Source organism: Strix uralensis, chromosome 2, assembly GCF_047716275.1.
Source record: "Strix uralensis isolate ZFMK-TIS-50842 chromosome 2, bStrUra1, whole genome shotgun sequence".
Classification (NCBI taxonomy): domain Eukaryota; kingdom Metazoa; phylum Chordata; class Aves; order Strigiformes; family Strigidae; genus Strix; species Strix uralensis.
In genome coordinates this window covers 45,298,309-45,318,792 of record NC_133973.1, presented here as the reverse complement: position 1 = coordinate 45,318,792, position 20,484 = coordinate 45,298,309, and the positions used below count along the sequence as shown (strand labels likewise).

General features: G+C 33.5%; 1 protein-coding gene across 10 annotated transcripts in view; it reads right to left on the bottom strand.

Annotated features, from left to right (window-relative positions):
* Window positions 1-20,484, bottom strand: part of DMD (dystrophin) — a 1,145,544-nt gene that overhangs the window by 605,962 nt on the left and 519,098 nt on the right. For all 10 annotated transcript variants that reach the window (XM_074858566.1, XM_074858564.1, XM_074858568.1 and 7 more), the window contains one exon: window positions 13,032-13,182. In XM_074858566.1, coding sequence (XP_074714667.1) covers window positions 13,032-13,182 — 151 coding nt within the window. The remainder of the gene's footprint in view (window positions 1-13,031; window positions 13,183-20,484) is intronic.

Sequence of the window (20,484 nt, the reverse complement as noted above, 5' to 3'; positions counted from 1 at the left end):
CTACCTCTAGGAATAAAGAATGCAAACCTTGCTCACAGCCTTGAGGACTCTTATAATGGAAAAAAAAAATTCTGAAAAAGATCTGAAAGCAAGAGAATAGTGGACAGAAAAAAACAGTAAATAATCAGGTATGCCTGGAGTTTTTATTGTGACACAGACAAGGGAGTTAACAAAATCTTTTAAGGCATATAAAAAAATGGGGAGGTTATGCTTCCTCTGTGTTTTGCTCAAATATAGCAGTAACTGAAATTCTGCACCTACAGTACAAAGATATTGCAAAAGATGGACAAAGTCAGGAATGCCAAGTCATCTGCAAAATCATTAGGTTTAGTCGTACACAAAACAGTATTGAAAAATCTGTTCATTTCTTTAATTAAACAAGGACTATGAATATGTGAAAAAAACCATGGAAAGCTTTAATTCTAGTGTTTCCTGTAGGTTTTAAAAATAAACTGGAATTCTATCACGGAAAAACATGGTAACCTAGACATAGTGTCACCAGCAATTCAAATATAAATGAAGTACAAGTGTCCATTTAAAACCATTAGCTTTCAGTTTAATAACAAATATTTATTTATTAGTATGAAATGTTAAACATATTCCATGGAACTGGAATATGTTTATTTCATAAATTTTGAGGATTCTGGAGAAACAAAAAAGATACAATAAATGTACTCATTTTTATATGATTCACTTTTATACTAAAATGATGATTAGGATAATACATTTATTTCTCTAACTTTCTTAAAGGCTACAGCAGTCCACCATAAAGTCCCTTTTTTGTTAGTCTCGTTCATCATAAAAGAAACTTCAGTATTAATTTTAACAGATCCACAGAATTTTCACATAAAAATACCTCAATAACACAACAAGCTCTTGGCTTTACACTAAACACTATCTCTATTTGATATTTGCTGATTAATAATTTAAGATTTTCAAACTGTCAAAGTTGCTGTGCTCCAAAGGCATGAGTTCCTCTAGCAAAAACATCAAGTCAGCAGAATTAACTGTTGGATTGCTTTTCTATTATTATTTTTAAAACAAAATGTGTACAGTTTGGGTCATTACATTTCTTTCTTTTTTAAAACGAATGAACACAAAGTTTATCAGCCTAATTTAATTGACTTGATATTTTGGCAAAGTCTTTGCATTATTCAAACTTACAAAATCACTTCTGTTGTCATCCTGCAGAGCATTCAGACACAAAAGCACTCTCACATAGCTTTGCTTACAGCAGGGTTGGAGAAGGGTTTTGAGAATCATCAGTCTTGTGTAACAGGAGCCATTTCTGAAGGCATTACAGTTACAAAAGAGGTAATGAAATAGTGTAGTGATAGTAAATTTAGAAAGTGCCAGAGCAGGCTTTATATGAGGCAGCTAAGGCTTGCAGCAATATCACAAGATACCTTCCTAGGTGCCTGAGTTGCTCTGCGTCTCTAAATCCTATAATACTCACTAGTAGTGTAAGGGCTGACAAAAGACTCAGAAAAGACATTGTCAGTCACAATAAATGAGATTGCTATGTCTTCCAAAAATCAAAACAGTACATAAATAATACATCCTATATGTCCAGTATGCTAGATTATCCACTTTAACTGAAGTATGCAGTTTTGACAGTATTCTAAAATCATCAAGATAAATCACAAAATCATTAAAACTAATCACAATCACTATCTTCTCCTAAACTCTTTGTTCTGTATTGATCACAAATGCGATGCTTACAACCAGTGTGATTCTAGTTCTGAGCTCTTGAGATAAAGCCCAGCTAAAACTAAAGCCCCACTGCACCAGACAATGTGCAATTACAGACAAATACTCCTTGTCCTGAAGCCTTTATAATCTAATAGAAAACACAATAGTACTTTGTGTTATCAGAGTGGTTCCTGAGACCTACTCTACTCTTATACAAGAGCTACCAAATATTCATTCAGAACAGATTTTAATGTGCGCTAAGGAGTCCGGTAGATTATTTAAAGACAAAAAGCTCTTGAATGGTTTAGCTGAATTTAGAAAGAATCTTGCTCTCTGGAAAGATTCTGATCTGATACTAAATGAGATTGCTCTTTTTTTTTTTTTTTTTTTTTTTTTAAGTTTCCTCCAAAAAGGATTTTGCCTTTGAAGGCACAAGCAAAAGTCTCTCATACTGTTTTCAGCCTCAGGCACATTTATAACAAAATACCCCTAGTTGTGTTTTTTCTTAAAAGGTGTCAATTTACTAAAATAGCAGTACTAAAAGTATTACATAAACACTTATTAGCAAACACTCCCATTAAACTCAGTGATTTACATCTAGTGTAGAGAACAGCTCTTTTCCATTTCAGATATTAAAAACAACTGCTAAAGGAAAAATGTCTTGTGCAAACCAGTTCAGATAGGTGTCATGGTTATTGCAAAAGTACAGAAATAAAATTTTTGTGATCAGAATTTTTAGTTTATCTAACAGTCTCCAGAAATAAACTGTGATCTAATGACTCCACAAAGGCTGGACAAATGGAACAGTATTTGGTTTTCATTTGACACATCTGTAAGGGCTGAACCATGGGACACAGGATGAGCTTCATAATGAGACATAAATAACTAGATATTTTAGCAGAAAAACAGTAGCTGGCTTTAGTATGTTCTTAGAGTCTAGCCACTAAGAGGGAACAGCAAACCACCTTGTCTTGCTATGGAAGGCAATAGAACATAGTTATCCAGTGCCAATAAATCATGAAAAATAAATAAATAAAACTGATCACCTAACTTATATTAAAGAATCAACATCTATTTCCAGCTTTCAGTAAAACAAAACTTGTATGAACTGTCTTACATAACACAGGTGAATAACAGTTTCCATTTCCACCACACTAATGGGTAATTAACATTCAGAGAGCCCTCTGCTCATCTCAGGACCCTGCAATTCAGCAACATTCTTATTACATAACCAAATTGTTTTCTGAATATTTTGATTTTACTTCTAATAGCACCCCAATAGCTGAACCTTGCCCAGTTTCAGTACATCTCCTCTATAAATTTTCTCTTATACTACTTTTCCACAAAAATGACAAATAATAACTGATTTTAACTGTCCACTTTTGAGGGGATATGGTGAGACACCTTACTATACTGTGAAACTGGTAGATATTTACCATCCTAATGTAATAACTGTATAATGGAAAAGCCGCTCAAAATACGCCCTCTTTCATTTCTTCTTTCCCTTCTCCTAGTATTTTTTAACAGGAGTATCCTGTATAGATGTCCTGGTTTAACCAGGATAGGGTTAAGTTTCCCCAGCAGTGGGGGGGAGCTCTAGCCGGGTTATTCAGATACCATGCGATGTCACATCCTGGCAGGTCACATTTTCCTGGCGGGAGCGCGGTGCACTCGTGGTTTTGTACATCGTGCTTCAAACTGCTGTATTTGGTAGCTATTTTGCTCTGTTCATTGCTATCACTATTACTGTTATTGTTGTTGTTGTTGCTTGTTGTGTTGCTATTGCACTGTTGTATTAAACCTTTCCTTATTTCAGTCTTGGGGCTTTGCATTTCACTCCCTTTGTGGGGGAGGGGCAGCGGCTGCGTGGTCTCAGACCCCGGCAGGGGCTAAACCACCACAATAGACTAAGGTACTGTAAGGGTTTGCTGCCTTCTTTAGAAAACAAAACAAAACAAAACTCAAGAAACCACTCTGAAATCAGCAAAATTCTGAGAGATGTACATCTCAAATTTAATATAGTCAGATGATGAGTACAACAGTCTATTATATTCTTGTTCCAGTCAATGAATAAACTGGAATTTGCCACACAACAAGTCATTACACATCCTTAAATCATTCAATAAAAATTGAAGCTTTTAAACAGTCTGAGTATGTGTGGCAAAAGAACATATTTATTTTTCCTATTAATCAGAATCAAGGCAGAATTATTGTTTGAATTTAAAAGATATTCAGCAAATGCAAAATACTTAGATCTATAAAATAAAAGATTTTTTTCTGTAGTAGTCTCGCTTTCATTGTGAAACATCAAACAGATTTAAAAAATTGTGTAGTCTTCATAGGGGTTTTTTTCATCCACTGCAAGCTTAGATTTTGAGTGAGAAGTTACAGCATTATCTGTATTGTGTTCATTTTTTAGAAGAGTAATTAGGTAATATAATATTTGCTGTCTGTAGAAGTAAAACAGAAAAAAAAAAAAAAGATTGAGATCAAACTGTGTCTATTATAAATATCTAATGTCCTGAAATTCTGCCATATTGAAATAACGTGATTTTTTTCTTTTTTAGTTTTTAGTTTTAGAAAGAAAAGTAATTGCATACACAACTGCAAGACAGCATGGTGCGAGCAACAAAACTGAGAACAGATTTCTTCAGGGAGCTCTAAACATGACAAAAGAAAGCAGTCTCCATCTAAAATGCTTTCTGACAAGTAATGGTTGGTAATGAAGTATTTGATAACTCTTTAACAAAACAAGTCAAATAGTTGTAAAGACACTACTTTTTGGAAAATAATTAACCCAGTTTTCCCTTTGATTTGTTTAAGTTTATATGATTGAGCTCTCCAATCATCTGTTGGTCTGTCTTCCACTCTAACTTTCCCCCATAGTTTTAAATATTCTGACTAGTTTTAAACAAATTTGACAGAGGATTAGAATTATAAAAAATAGTGAAAAAAAGTGAAAAAAAAAAAGTGAAAAAAAAGGCAAGAAAATAAAGAAAACTAGATAGTATTGGTCAGTAACAGGGAAATAGGTATGCTGTGTAGACCTTAGTAAACAGCTGAGAATTCACACAAAAAATAAACACCTTCTAAAGCCCCCCACTGTGGAAAATATTTCAACTGGAATTTACAGATAACTACAAAACACAAAACCCTAGGAATTCTAGCTTCAATACTTCTAGTGTTCACAGAACACACTGGAAATACAATTCATTTAAATATTTTTATTCTGTTCTACTACATGCAGTGAATCATTCAGTGAGTTTTATCTTTGTACTGTGGCAAAATGTCTAGTCCAATTATGAAAATATATTTACTTCAGCATGAACACACTACTTTGTAATACATTCTGGCTAGCATCAGTGCTGGTTCACTAGTACTCATAATCCCTGAATATTCAAAACCTGATGAACTATGAACTCAAGGGAGGAAGAAGCATACCTGAAGTAAATTCATTCTTAAATATTTTCAGGTTCTTATGTTTTCATAACTGCTCATCTTTTCTTTAAAAAAACCTGAAACAACTAAATAAAATTTACCAATAAAATATTAATTTTTTTTTTTTTGAGAAGTTAACACATCCAACACAGTCACAGTTCACTTTCATATATTCTGGGTATCTCAGAAAAGTCAGGTGAGCTTCGCCCTAGAAGTCTCTATTTTTCTTCTTTGTCTACAAAGGAAGATCAGAATTACAAGCTCAAATACAGATGCCTACTCTGGACCTGTTTTGGTGAGATGGATCTCATATCCAAATATTAAGTAGGAAAGAAGTATGTCAGAAGTTTGCTGCAGGGCAGAAGTAAACATTTTATTTAAACAACTCAAGCACGTTACCACTATTTCCATGCCTGCTACGTTCTGTCTCTCTATATAACAAAGCACCTTGGAGAAATAAATGAATGAACAAGTTTATCTGAAATGAACAATAAATAGCAAAATACTCCATTCTTCAATATCCACCCATCACCAGTCAAACTCATACCCAACTCCCTTGACTCCTCTCCTTACATTAACAAACACCTCCACAAAGGTGCCTATAAAGGCTGTCAGTAAAAAGGAACTCACTGTAAAATACCTAAGTGCAAAAGACAAAAGGCAGTTCACCACGACGTGCCAAAAATTGACTTCCAAAGTTAGGATAAGAAAATTTAGCTAAAATATTTTTTTAGACAGTTTAAGGACTGATGCTGATCCTTTGCTGTCTGCTCTGCATAAACATTAAGGTTTTCATAATGCAGGTTCTTATAATGCAGTTGTTTTGGGTTTTTTTAAGCAGTTCACTTTTTAAAGCAACATAACATTAACCTGCTGTCTTGTTTAGGGTGCTTACCATATGGCTTTACTTTATGGCTTTAGTCTAAAATAAGATGGTAATGAAAAGCTGTATGTGATGGATAGACTTTGCAAAATGTTTTGGGATGAAAGGTTACAAATAAGATTATTAAAGTTATCCTTGAAAAGGGCCATAGCAAGACCTATCAGTACTAATTTATACAACTAATATATATAGAAAGTTATTCCCCAAGAGTCTTACCTTTCCCCAATTGTTTTATGTAAGCATTTTTAATGGATAATTATTCACATCAGAAGACCTAGAAAGACTCCCAGGTTGACCAGTTGTTAAGTGACCCTGTTCAAGTCTCATAAGTTTGTCTTATCTTCATATCTATGAATCAACACCCACAGATTTAATCATATACTACAGTGATCTCTGATGCAATACGAGATGTACTTTTGAAAGACTCATGGAAGCAAACCAGATAAACATTTTGTTAGCAAAAGAACCAATATTATCCTCCTTCAAAGTAGTCATTCATTTAGTCACTCATTTCCCCAAACCTCCAAGACATGGTCAGATTAACTACTGTATACCATGGCAAAAGCATTAATAAATCTGCCGAATCTGGTGTGTATTATCTGTACATGTCACTGATTATAAATGTCCAGATTAGCCCTGAAAGTAAAACAAATGCATTACTATGAAAAAATTGCACCTTCTGTTTCCTTTATTTTTTATACACACATAAAAATGCTTATGAAATGGGTATAAACCTCAGTCTCTTTCCCAGATCCCCATGTGCTAGTAGTCTATAACCACTTGAATGGGTGAGGAGGAATCCCCCAAACAGTGAGGCAGTTACAGTCAGGTACCAGAAAATTTGACTGATCCAGTCCATTGTTTTCTCCAAGACAGAGAAAAAAACCCGTGTTAATTCATTCTTGTCATGTATAAAAATTATGTCACTATGCATCTATGTGTGCTAATACTTATTTCAAAAAGTTTCATAAAGAAATGTTTGAAAAATGCATCCTAATTATTTTTTTAACAAGATTTCAAGATTTAATTTGGTTACCTATATAAACAATACCAGGATTTACAATAAAACCTAAATATAAACTACAAATTGTCTTCTAATGGTGCAAAAGTAGGCAGAACCACACATGCAGCTTTAAATCTATTATTTGTTATAGCCTTCAGATGTTTTAAAGTCCCACTACCAGTAGTAACAAATTAATTAAAAAACTTTTAATAAGATACAGTAAATTAGGAATAAAGAGTAATGTAGAAATGTGTGCAGTAGAGAATTAAGTAACTGATATAATTATGAAGTAATACTTTGTATAGCTTGACATGACAAGAAAATGTTTCTACGACAAATTGAGGATAAATTGGTGATATTTCATCAATTCCATTAGTAATATCAACAATGGTGAGGAATATTTTAACAGTGAAATAAAGTTTTTAGGAATTTTATATATCTGGAAATGTATTACATATAAAGATTACAGTATTATTTAATATTTTTCTTGGCATAAGAAAGAAGCAGTAATTATTTTACTGGTAACTGTGATGTCCTCCCCTTATTAACTGAAAATGAAGGCTTTCCATTGCTGTAACACTTCAGTCAAGAAAGGCCCATTAATTTGTTTTTAAGATGACCTTAAACCACAAAGAGTAGTGTTTTGCTCAGTTAGGGCCTGGGTGTCTGATGCAGAGCTCATGTATATTATTTGAAACATTTCTACTGAAGCCTTAGAAATAATGGACAAAAACCTGAAATCCATGGGATATCGCTGGGTCTAGGCTTTCTTTCTTAGGGGCAGTAGCATGCTGCACTCAGAGGTGTTTGGTAAGAGGGTGATATTCAGTAAAAAGAAAACCAGTAACCTTCTCTGAATAAATGATCCAGTCAATATGTAAGTAAGAACTGATTGCATTCATGTAGGCTAGCTATCATGTTTAGAACATTTTAGTGCTTAGTCCAGAACATTTAGTCAAAGTACTAAGGATGTGTAAAATTGTAAGGAGAATGTTAATAAAAAAATAAAATTAAAAAAAGACTGTAGAATCTGTTTTCAACATAATAGCAAGTGATTGTGTGCTTTTGGTATTAATAAAATAGTAAACAATAATACATTCCTGCCAGATATATATCCTTCCAGATGTGCCCTTTCAATTTGAAGGACATTGTGGTATGTACCATAATCATTCTAATTAAAGATTCCTCTAAAACAATGCTAAATTGTTTTTTCATTGATTCCACATTCTATATTTTCTCTCTCTTGTAGAATCATTAAGTAATGATAGACAACTCTTTGACCAGAAAGAATATTTTGTTACATTTCTACTATTTACACTAGTGAAAACTGAAACAGGTGGAACAAAATTGTTCCAAGTGGAACAAAATTGAACCATTTGAACCCAAATGGAATCCAAACTGGAACAAGAAGAATCAGAGATTACTGGCATAACCTTTATCACTCAGTAAAGCAGGAAATAAATTTAAAATACAAAATCTAAAAGCCACAACTATTATGTAAAAAATGTATTTTTACAAGTTCTATTTGGGGGAAAACAGAGTAAACTATCCACCCACTTACCACTCTGCTTTTGTAGTATAAGAATATGTGGCCTCAAGCACTGAAATACTTCTTTTTTCCGATATACTCTGATTCCATTTGTGCTGTGTTCCAGAAAGAACTGTTTAAATTTAGTGGTTATTAAATCACCAATATCCATATAATCCAATTTAGATAAAAAAGAGAGAAATTATTAGCATGACCATGGCTTTCAGCACTGAAGCCTCGATTCTCTGTATCTTTTTACTTTAAAAATCTACAAGACAAAAATCTGACATTTCTGACATTACAGTGCAGTAGAAGGAAGGTCTAGAGAAGGCATGAGTCACTCACAAGCCTTTTGCAGGCTTGGATAAGTAATCTAAAATGTAAATCCTGGACAATTGAATGTATGAACAATTTAAGAGAGATCTGTCAGAAATAATTTCTATATCCACAGTATCCTCAGAAAGCTGAGTATGATAAATAAGGCCACCATCCAATAATTTCAAAATGTTACTGATCATTTAAAGTCCTCTCTGACCTTAAAAAAATAAACATAACATTTATGCCTGTAAATGAAAGTAAATACTTGATAAATTAATTATATAATAGCAATATTTTTGAAACAATGCAATTATAGAAAATAAAGTCCAGCCCTTGCCTGTTTAGTGGGAAGTAACCATCACTGACCAGTCACTACAGATGAACAACATGAACACAAAGAAATTGTTTCAAAATTCAGACCCAGAACCTAATTATATTGCTATTAAAAAAACCACATCACTTAAAAAAATAAAATAAAATTAAACTTGCAACCCAAAAGTGGATACTAAATATAGACTTCTGAGCAATTCTTAATACCAGTGTAAAGAACAAATATTCTGGATGTTCTATATTTTTAAAATAAGAATACTATTTTTAAATTCTGAGTAATGATTCAGGAATGTAACTTGACAGTCTAGTTCTGAAACTGTTGAAGAATTCATCTTTTTAGCATTTATTTATGGCACATGAACACCCCCACCCCTGCACCCTGTGCCCCCCCCCCCCCCCCCCCCCTTCTTGTTTCTTTGCTGCATATTAACCTGGCATTAATTTCCAGTACAACCTGTACTTTTTTTGCATATGAAATGGACTGTAGATTGGGGCTGCAAGAAAGATCACAAGAAAGAAAATGAAATAACAAATTTTAGATAGATGATTACAAATTATATTCTAACACTTGGCCATGGTAAGCTCCAACCATAAAATACAACACCTGAGCTATTCTGATGATGGTATGGATGGTATTTCAGTTTGGATAATAGTGTGCTATTTTGAGAACTCATGCTCCAGAAAGAGGAATACGCACAGGAAATAAGAGTCAAGTTGTCTAGCTATCATATGAAAGCAGATTACAAAACTGTGGCTTTAGCTTACCAAATGAGATCCAATAGGGAAAATGACTGAAGCCTATGAGAACGGAAGGAGATAAACATCACGGAGTAGATAAAACTCAACTACAACTTAGTCTTGGCACACAAATAAATAAACTAAGTGCAAATGCAGGAACTTGAAGAAGTTAAAGTCACCAAGCATAAAGGAGTGAAGAGACAGAAAAACCTTTCAGTCAGAACAATGAGAGCAAAAAAAAAATCTTTAACTACTTTCAAGACAGAGTTCGATATGTTTTAAAGGGATTATATGATGTGCTATCTGTAAAACATCCTTTTAAATCCTGTGTCTCCTAATCATAAAAGAAGTCAATTACAATTTCTTAAAAACTGAAATGTAATATTTCTTTTCAACACCACAAGTTCTGCTCTCAGGAAGTCTCACTGAAAAATTCACAATAAGAGTATTTAAATATTCATGACCTGAAATGAAGCAATTCTGTTATTAGGTTTTGTTCACATTATATATAATGCATAAATGTTGTTTAATATCATGCCATTGTGCAGCAAAAAGGAACACACCTCCCCTCCCCAAAAACACCTAAAAGAACGTAATTACCTCTAAACCTATATTAACATAATCACCTAATCATACTGTTGACTGTTTCACTTTACGTTAACATTTGACTCTATGTATTTTCTGAATGTTAATGAACACATTAATCTTTACTTTTCCAAAGTAGTCCTACCTAGGAATAGTATTACACATCTAAATGTTTTGTATAATTTTTTTCTAAAACAGTTCCTTGTTGAAAACAAGACTATTCACTTGCTTGTGAAAGCATTTTCAAACAAATCCCGTTAATTCTGCATATGGTTCACTAAGCAGCATGATCTCATTAATAAAACAAGTTGCTAATCTAGTAAATCAAAATCCTCAGCTGTTTTAACTGTTTACCTAATGGAAATTCTAATGATCTCTACTGTCAGCCTCGCTGAAGCCTATTACTTTTCAAACAAGACCCAGCAAAATAAAGAAAGAACCAATGAAGAGAATGGGAACAATGCAACTTCAGACTAAACATTCTTTCACAAATAAATGATAACTAACATTGGGTCTGCATTCTTGAGGTTAGGTGTAATATTTTCACACCATGTAACTTTTCATTAGAAAGGTAGTTTTGTCTGTTGTACTGAACTAAATGAAATGTTCGAGAGACAAATTCGTGAGTTCCTGAGCTTTCTAACACAAGGGAAAAAGGAATAAAGAAAAAGCTTGATGGACTGCAAAAATAAAATCTTGGTAGAAATCCATTCGGAAGACATATGTTCAAAATGTTCTCATATATTCCATAAGAAAATAACAAATCGATAACAGATGAGAAGGAGGCTCAGTCAAAGGGAAATATAAAACAGAAGGAGTCTTGTTCTACACTGAAATCTAAGCTTCTGCATAATGAGGCATTATCTCAGGGTCTTTCAGTGTGATATTCAATTCAGTATGAACTTCTTTCTCAATGATGACAAGAAAATAATATTTCTAATCTGTTGGGACTGTGAAATGTGCTACACACAGGTAAACATCTATGATACATCTTACCTTGTTCTGGGGACTCTCAAAAATCAACCTCTTCTCAGAGATAAAATATTGTTTTAGAAAGGGGTTAGAAAAAAGGAGACAAACACTTTTTCCATGGATCCATTTTTTTTTCTAAGTGCTCATTTGAAGCTGCTCAAGGATACCAGAATAGTGCTGAGAAGGGTGAGGGAGCAGAGGCAAAGCAAAGAAGAAAGAGTAAGGCTTTGTGATGCTATATTATTATTCATCACATAGATATTAATGTCTTACTTTATTATTTTCTATGTTTTTCAAAAAAATGCTTAAAACTGCGGGACGGAGAATGGGAGACGAAATTTCAGTGGAAATACACGAGCTCTGCTACCTATTACATACCCAAGAAAAAGCATCTTTAATTCCTTGATGACATTCTGTTTTGTCAGCAAGATCCTAGACTTTTTAGTGTTCAAAGCATTGATAGTCATTTGCAGAAAAATATTTACCTGCTATTTTAACTACTTCAGCTTAACGTATTACTTAAGAGTTATATCTTTTTTTTATACTTGCACTGTATGTTTTGGTTTCCTTTTCAGTTCAGCAGTTTTACAGTCAAGAAATAGCAGCCTAAATCTTAAAAAGGTGACTTTAAATATTAAAATTCAAAAGACATGAGATATTTTTTCAACTGTAGGCCAAAATGTAGATTAGTGTTGCATTCAAGACAAAACTGTACCTTTAATATTAGATAGACCTAACTTCGTTCAACCTGAAATACAGTAATTCAATTCAGCAATTCAAATGTACAAATGCCGATTAGCCTAACAGAATTTTTTTCTTATGCGCAGGTAATAATTTATAACACAAATACAGAGCTTAGTCAAGCCATGTTATTCAGCTGAACCTATCAACTTGCAAAACATCAGTTTAGAATTAATTCTTCATACCCATTACCATTTCAATCATACAAAAGGGAAATGAAATAAACTACCAAGAAACTAGAGTTATTATTTTCCTTATGATACTCAAAGAGCTTGCAAGATGAAAAGCATACAAATTGGAACTGGACACATAGGAACTAAGTGACTATTCTGTCACACTGCATTTCACAAAAGGCATCCTCAAGGTTCTTTGATTAAAACATGAAACAGGCAAAATAAGCAATACTTGCAAGGAATATCGAGTTCATGGAATATCTCTTGTAAAGCTCAATGGTTAATCACATTTCTTCCACAAGATTTCAAAATTAAGTCTGATACTTCTACTGGGCATAAGTATCAAATGGGAATTAATGAGCACTTTAAATAAAGACCAAATATGTAACCATGGAAGTACCACAATATACCATGTTATCCTATATTTTACTTCTTTTAAAAACATATTTTAAAATGAACTAGTGAAAATTCTTAGTTAACAAGGACAGCAAAAATATCTGACCAAAATTGCCACTGTCTACTCAACACTAGAAATCCTCCTTAAATGAACTGCAAAACTATACAGAATACCCAGACCTGCAAATTTCTAATCACTGCAGAAAAAACAGAAATGGCTTAATCAAATCATACCTGGAGAAACTGTTTGGTTTTCATATGACCCATGTCTCCAGCCTCTATCTGTGCTCTCGACAGCTTCTCTTCAGTTTCAGTTAGCCAATGATTAAAGCTCTTCAGGTCACAATGGAAAAGCCGCCACTTTTCCAAAGATTTGTCAAACCGTCTGCAAGTATAAAAGGAGATTAAATAATTATCTATTGATATGTTATTTATTGACTACAGGAAAAAAAAATAAAGAAAAAGAATAATGCTGGATGTCTCAGGTTAAATTTAGTGTGATGTTGATGGCATCAGGTATTAGCATTTCTAACAGTTATATCAAATGGAAACATGGTAGTACTTCTGAACAGTGAAATTATCATTAACCATATGTATCACAGATCAGTTATCAATTTTTTAATCCTTTTCAGTGTTTCAAATTAAATCCATGGTCAAAACAAGTTTTCAGTTTACAACTTTATTAACCCACAGTAACTCACATCAACATCCACAGGCCCCAGTGTAAGTGGGTATACCCATCTGTAAAGGTATTTAGATTCTAGCATGAAGAAAACACCAGTGCTGATAAAAGGTCCCTAACACACCTCAGTAATTTGCTGTAGCTATCAACACTGCAAACAGTCACTGCTGGCTAACATACCGGCTGTGTGTTGGGACTATACAATGATTTTTAGATCCCTGTTCAAAGGGAAAATAGCTTAAAAGATCGTGATGCATCTGACCTAGCATATCATAAGACAAAGTATGAAAAATCAGTAGTCAGATTCTTAAATCCTTACTTCCTAATTTTAGTCCCATGATACCACTATGATTAAAGGATTTTTTTTGTAGAAGTATGAAATGTAATATTATATCCAATACAGATGCAAAAGACTTTTTTTTTTTTTAATGGAAATTGTTGTGGTGAGAGATTACCCCAAAGGATCCCAGGCATATACTGCAATTCTGCTCCAGTTTTGCTGAGAGAAACCCATATTGTCTGCCTCACCAATGGATACAAATGTCCCTTTATTATTATCGCAAAGAAAATGAAACTCTCTTCGAAGGAATTTCTATTTGTATTGTGTAAAGGGACCCTTTATTAAACTTTGAATTTGAGTATTTGATAAAGACAGTTATGCAAAAATAAAAATGCTGAAATACAAGGATGATTGAAATACAATTAAAATATTAAAAAATAGGGTTTTGTACAATAAGCAAGGATGAAAAATATTACTACCACGTCTGTAAATCTACAGTCTGCTACATAAAAGACAACGTAAGTACTTCTGGCACTTTGGGAAGATCTAATCTGTTTTTGTCCAGAGTAGACTGACTAATCTTCTGGTTCAAGATCTGTTTGCCTTAGCCACTGCCAAGTACTAAAGAAATGAAATGAAGACAGAATTTGGGGATGGGTGTGTGGGAGGGCCACAAAATCTTATGTTCTGGATTGGTGTCAAAATGTGATCACTGATCAGAGATTAGCTAGAATGTTTTGTTACCAGATCATCATTAAACATGCTACTGTTGTTCAATTTAATAATCTTCTTTTACAGGATTATAATAGGTTTTAGAGGGTACTTAAAGGATAAACCAAAGATGCTCAATTATTTTTCTAGGAAGAAATCTGGTTCTGTATTGACAAGCTATATAATTGTTTGAATATTAAAGAGTTTAATTCATGAAATAAAATCATGCTTCTATCAGGGAATACAGATCATCTCTTCTATTGTACTGATGTTTTTTCTTTTTTTAGAAGAAAATATAAGTTTTTCACATTTTAAAATCTTTTAATACCATACAATTTGAATAGCACTATATCCATTCATAACCATCTACAGAAGATATATACATACAGATACAGAGATATGCTTTTCCCTAGACTTTCTTTTCTGGTTGACAAAGAAGATTTATTTTGCTAAACATACCCATACAAATATGCAGTTTTCTCACTTCTAACATACTACATATGGTAGTCACTTTTGATGAATAATATGCAAAATCGAGTTGGACCAGCAAGCACTGAAACAGAGACTTTGTACTTATTCTGTTACATTAACTATAAGATAGGTAAAATACAAGGCATAGAAAACCCCCACAATTAGCAATCTATCAGAATGATTTTTTTTTAAAAAAAAGCATTTGATCACAGAAAGTAGTTAAGATAAAAATATTCCTTATACAGTTCTACTAGTTTGGTCATACAATGCTGCAGGAAAATAATAATTATTTAATTAAAACTTTTAAAAACACATTTTAAAAGAACAGAGAAGACTTTCCAGAGTCTAAACTCTGCATCGAAGAGTAGTCCTCTAACTGTCTGTGAACAAATTCTTTTTGTTCTTCAAGCAGAACTTCATTCATGGGCCCTGAGGTTAATAGCTGCTAAACACCAGAATCTTTATTTATTTAAAAGAGAATAGTTACTGCTTAGTCCTATGCAGTCTAAACCATTCTAATAAACGACGTGTTCAGTAAATGTCATTGGAAATGGACACAGACAAACTATCAGAACAGATCAGGTAATCTTTATTTTAATATGACTGCATGTCTGATAAAGCCAGAGCAAAGAAGGTGTCAGAGCTCAGCTGACTGACCAATGATCGGTCACACTGTTAATAGTGATGACAGATAAAGATGGAGAAAGATGCATCCTGGGACAAAACAATATGTCATAACATTCGAAATACAGAAACTTACTAGTTAAAACTAAAAAATATTTAAGAAAAAAAAAGACTTAAAGATCAAACAGTAGTTATGGAAGGACTCCTCTAATCTTTTATGGGCTGACAACTTCCCACAGAAGCTGACATAAGTCTCTTTGTTCCCTATAAATTCAAGCTGTAGTAAGTTTTTAGTACACTGTGAAGCTGTTATTTAAATAGCATTCTTTCAGATTTTATTTTGGAACTCAGTATCAACCTTCTAAGAAACTGTTAGGAGACCAAACACAAAATAATCAGTGCACAAAACTTGTGCCTATTTTAGAATGAAAAATAGATACAGAGATTTATAGAAGTTTCTACACAGTAGCAGTTGGTGGAATACTGTTGTTGAGGCATCAAAATGAGTACTACAAAACATCTTTCAAGAATAAGCACAGATCATGCACTCAAAATATTATTGTTGAATACATTAGGGAAAAGTATCATTTGAAAACACATTTTACAAAAAAACTGTTATGGGAATCAAACATCTACACTGCTATAACATCTTACACCACTGTAACTTGCTTCTATGATCTCTTCCCTTTGTATAGTACAACCCTCTTGAGATGGCTAGGTATTTGTTTCCACCTTTGCCCTATCAGTTGTGTCCTTTGCATTCTTCTCTCTTTATCAAGCAATGCCAACTAGAGACTTCACAGTTTTCAAATCACTGACTTGAATGTGGTTCTACTTTTCATTGCTGTTACAAAACCTGACCACAATCACAGTAAAAATCATATATGTTTAAATTATGTTCAAAGAAATACAGTTAGATTCCTAGTTAATGTTTATGACCTCTCTGCTTAGCTACAGATGAACACAGGAGTTGTTACACTCTGTCATGTGTGTTGCATTTCTTAGCAATATTGTAAGCAAACAGGCTATTGATCCAGTTAAAAATCATAGTCACCTAACTTATTTATTAAAATGATTGTGATCATTTATCACACTTATATTTTATTTTTCAAAACTTGTCAAACCTTAACTGAAAAGCACATTAAAATATTTTTTAACACCCTTTTCTGAATTACAAGGAAAAATCTTATTTTACCTTTAAAAAAAACCACCTAGATGATAAAAGTTAAAATCCATTTCTTTTAGTCCAGTATGGTTTCTCATTTTGGGCACTACATTAAAACAGCTTTCCTCCTGTTCCTCACAAAATGAAATTACTCTTCTCAGCATGAGGAAGTTTATCAGCAGCTTAAATGCAAAAATTCAGTAGGGGTTGATATTAGTATCACTGAATTTGCATTCCAGAACTTGCAAATTGAATCTCCCATCACTCCCCATTCTTCCTCCCTTTGCTTTGGCTGATAAGAGTTGCAAGGAGAAGCAAAGAAAAAAGTTGCAGTGAGAAGATATGTAAATTTAAAACTTGCAGGTTTAAATACTAGCACTTATTGCTCATGTCTTAAAAAAACTTGTTACTCTCAATATAATAATTATAAATCGATATTAGGCATCAGTAAAAAACAAAGGAAATTTATGGACAGGCAAATCCACTAAAATTCAATGCTCTTTCAGTGATTAACTGTACTTAAATACTGTTACAATGATAAGAGAAAATGCAGCTGTTGCTGCAGTGGCAGGTGCAGGTCCATTCAAAATGGGGGGTGAATCACCGTGCAGCTTCAAGCTCACACTGTGTGTTATGGGACACCCCTCCCGGGTATACCTAAATGAGAACTTCCCCTTCTAAATCTGTGTCTTCCGTCCTTTTACACACAGTACTACTTCAAATAGCTTTTTAAAATTTAAAAGCAAAGAGGCTTTTGTTTGTTTGTTTTACCATTTGCAATCCTGTTACCAGGTGGCAAATTCAAAACCCACAAAAGGAGAAGGCTAGTTAGCTACAGACATTGAACAGTTAAATTGCTGAAGATTTGTCACAACAGAATGTAGATGGCAAAAATTTATAAGTGAATTCATAAAACAGCAATGCTCTGCGAACTATGAAAACTCAGAAAGACTATGGCTGCCACAGGAATCCTCAAGCACACAACTTGGAGGTTAGGAAAGCCTTGTGATTTGTGTACTCTTACCTAGGGATCCACCCTTGTTTGCTGTCAGAGACAAGTCATTGAGCTAAAAAACCCCAGTGTATCCATTCATCTGTATCTTCATTTACTTAATCCCTTTCCCTTTGACGGGCATAATTGAAAACAGTGTGGATAGTAGGTGACTGACCGATATTTGGGCAGTAGTTCCTCTTTGATGTGTCCTCTCCTGTTTTTCTTGGTACATGCTCAATAAGAAGATACAAGCAGGCACAATGAAGTCAAGCATTAGGATCTGTACGGGCTCCAGACTAGAATGTATGATTTGTATACATTGCAAAGGGCATAAGCATTGTACCTGAGCTCTGACAATTAGTAAGGTAGCTTTATTCCTCTAACTTGAGTATGTCAATGTTGACAAGTGAAAAACAACTGGTACACTGGACTGATATTTTGTATATGCACTGCCACTCCAGCAGGGAATGCGTTAAGCATGGCTTGAGGGAGCGATTTCCTTTTTTCTCATTAGCACATAATGGATTTATTTTGCCTCTGGAAAGCAAAAAAGCAACCAAAGACAACTGCTGGGGTAATATGCAGCGCAATTTACATTAAGCCATAAAAATATTGGTTCTTTTCTTCCTTCAAAGATTATCACTATACTAAACCTTTGGCCATGACTTGCTATAAGCAAAATTTAATATTCCTTGGTAATATTGTACATGATATTGCACAAAGATTTACACATGCCAATTTGGATATGCTGTCAGTGGAACTCTATACAATGGGCTTGAACTTGATGTTCCATGTCCCAAGGCTGACATTTTTAAGAAGCCATGCAAAGGTGGAAGGAAAGACCTTTGAATACAGGAAAGTCATGAACATGAGACAGGGTGCAAAAGTTTATTGGTTTGTTGTTGTAAAAAAAATCTTAATTTTGCACCTGTGTTTCAATTAATTCCTTGATATTTTGATAACATTCCTTGATAAACTATGAAACCCACTTCTATGATATATCCCAGTTTAGCAAAACTTCACAGCCAGTTGGCCCAAATGAAAAAGAACATTATTAGTTATAAACTTGCCTAAAAGTCATTATTTATTTAATGGAAATTATTATTGTTAGAGACATACACTCTTTGTCATATTGGTAATACCTTCAGTAAACTTCATTTCTATACTGTTACTAAACAATGTACGGTAGGACTATGCTAATATTAACCTACAAATTATGCAATTTTGTCAACTTGATTCAGCACAATTATCACCTTGTAAAAATACACAAAACATCAAAGTAGTATAAATAATTGTCTATTAGTATGTGAGAGCATTAACTTTAATACTTAAGGCCATTCTTACAGATAATAAAACAAGAAAACTTGTTTTTGTGAAGCAACTTCTACAATTAAATAGCTTAAAGAAACAGCTAACCCATTTTCAGAGGTTTTGATGTTTTCATAGTATTTCACGGAATTAATGTCTTTTGAGTGCTTAATTTTTATTTAATTTCCATACCCTCTCTGCATTTGGACTATAAGTGATGATGTCATTTCAGACACTGGTACATCTAGATCTTGATCCCAGGTTTTGCTGTAGGTCCATTCTGGGACAACACTCAGCTGTACATATTCTATTCACACACCTGCAACCTGCCTTTCACCCACAAAATAGCAAAGGATCAGAAATAAAAAATAAACCGCAACCAAAATAACCGTAACAATGCCATCCATCATTACAAAAGGTAATTTCTCTCCTCTTCCCAGAAATTAAATTCTGCAGCATTACATATAAATTAAAAACTTTATAAATTACAATTACATTATAAAGTTTCATATCTTGAATTATATTGATTGTATTATTGCTCTTGCCCCAGTAGTCTGCAACTCAATTTCCCATCATATAGTTACTGATATCATACCATTTAGTGTCATCACTGTACCAAAGACAATGACAAATAAATTGGCTATGAAAAAGCAAGATCACGTCAGCCATTTCTGGTTTTTAGACATACAAATTCATTTTCATGAAGCATGAGACCAATAAACTTAATGACCATTTACAATTAATTATTATACAAAGACTTCATTGAGTTCTAATGGATGCCATGTGTCAATACTGTAAAAAACACTCCATATAATTTATAAAACATACATTCTTCTTCCACACTAAATAAGGTTATTTACTATGCATATGAATTTGAACTTCGAACTTCCACCTTTTTTTTTCCTAAAAAGTTTTCCTTCATCAGAACTGGGATGAAATTATATATTTTAGACAACTTTGCCTAGATGCCTGGATTAAACGCAGGTAACAACTTTTCCCTACAGAAAATAAAGAAGTATTTGATTAATTGTGACCCAGGTGAGAGAGTAGCATATTGCAACTCTTGCAACTCCCTTATACAAAATAAATTATTAATGCAATTGGTAATAAAACTACGAATTTTATAGCTTACCAAAGTGAAACTAGCAAAAATTGCAATGATAAGAAATCCCTAAGTCAAACATTTTACATGGAAAGGACAGGGGCTCAATTTTATAGAAATCCAAACTAGTATTTCTGCCTGCATGTAAAGGATATGCACACATTTCATGCTCACAATGGGTGACAGTGTACACTGCACTTCTAGACAGGATGCTCCAGTGTGTTATTATTACCCACCCTACAGTAGCATCTATCTGATGAAATGAAATATGGGTGAAAAATCACATTCACTTCTGACTAGCTATTAGGGCGCTGTGGGCCTCCCCACCAGGCTCTCCAGGTTCCTTCCCC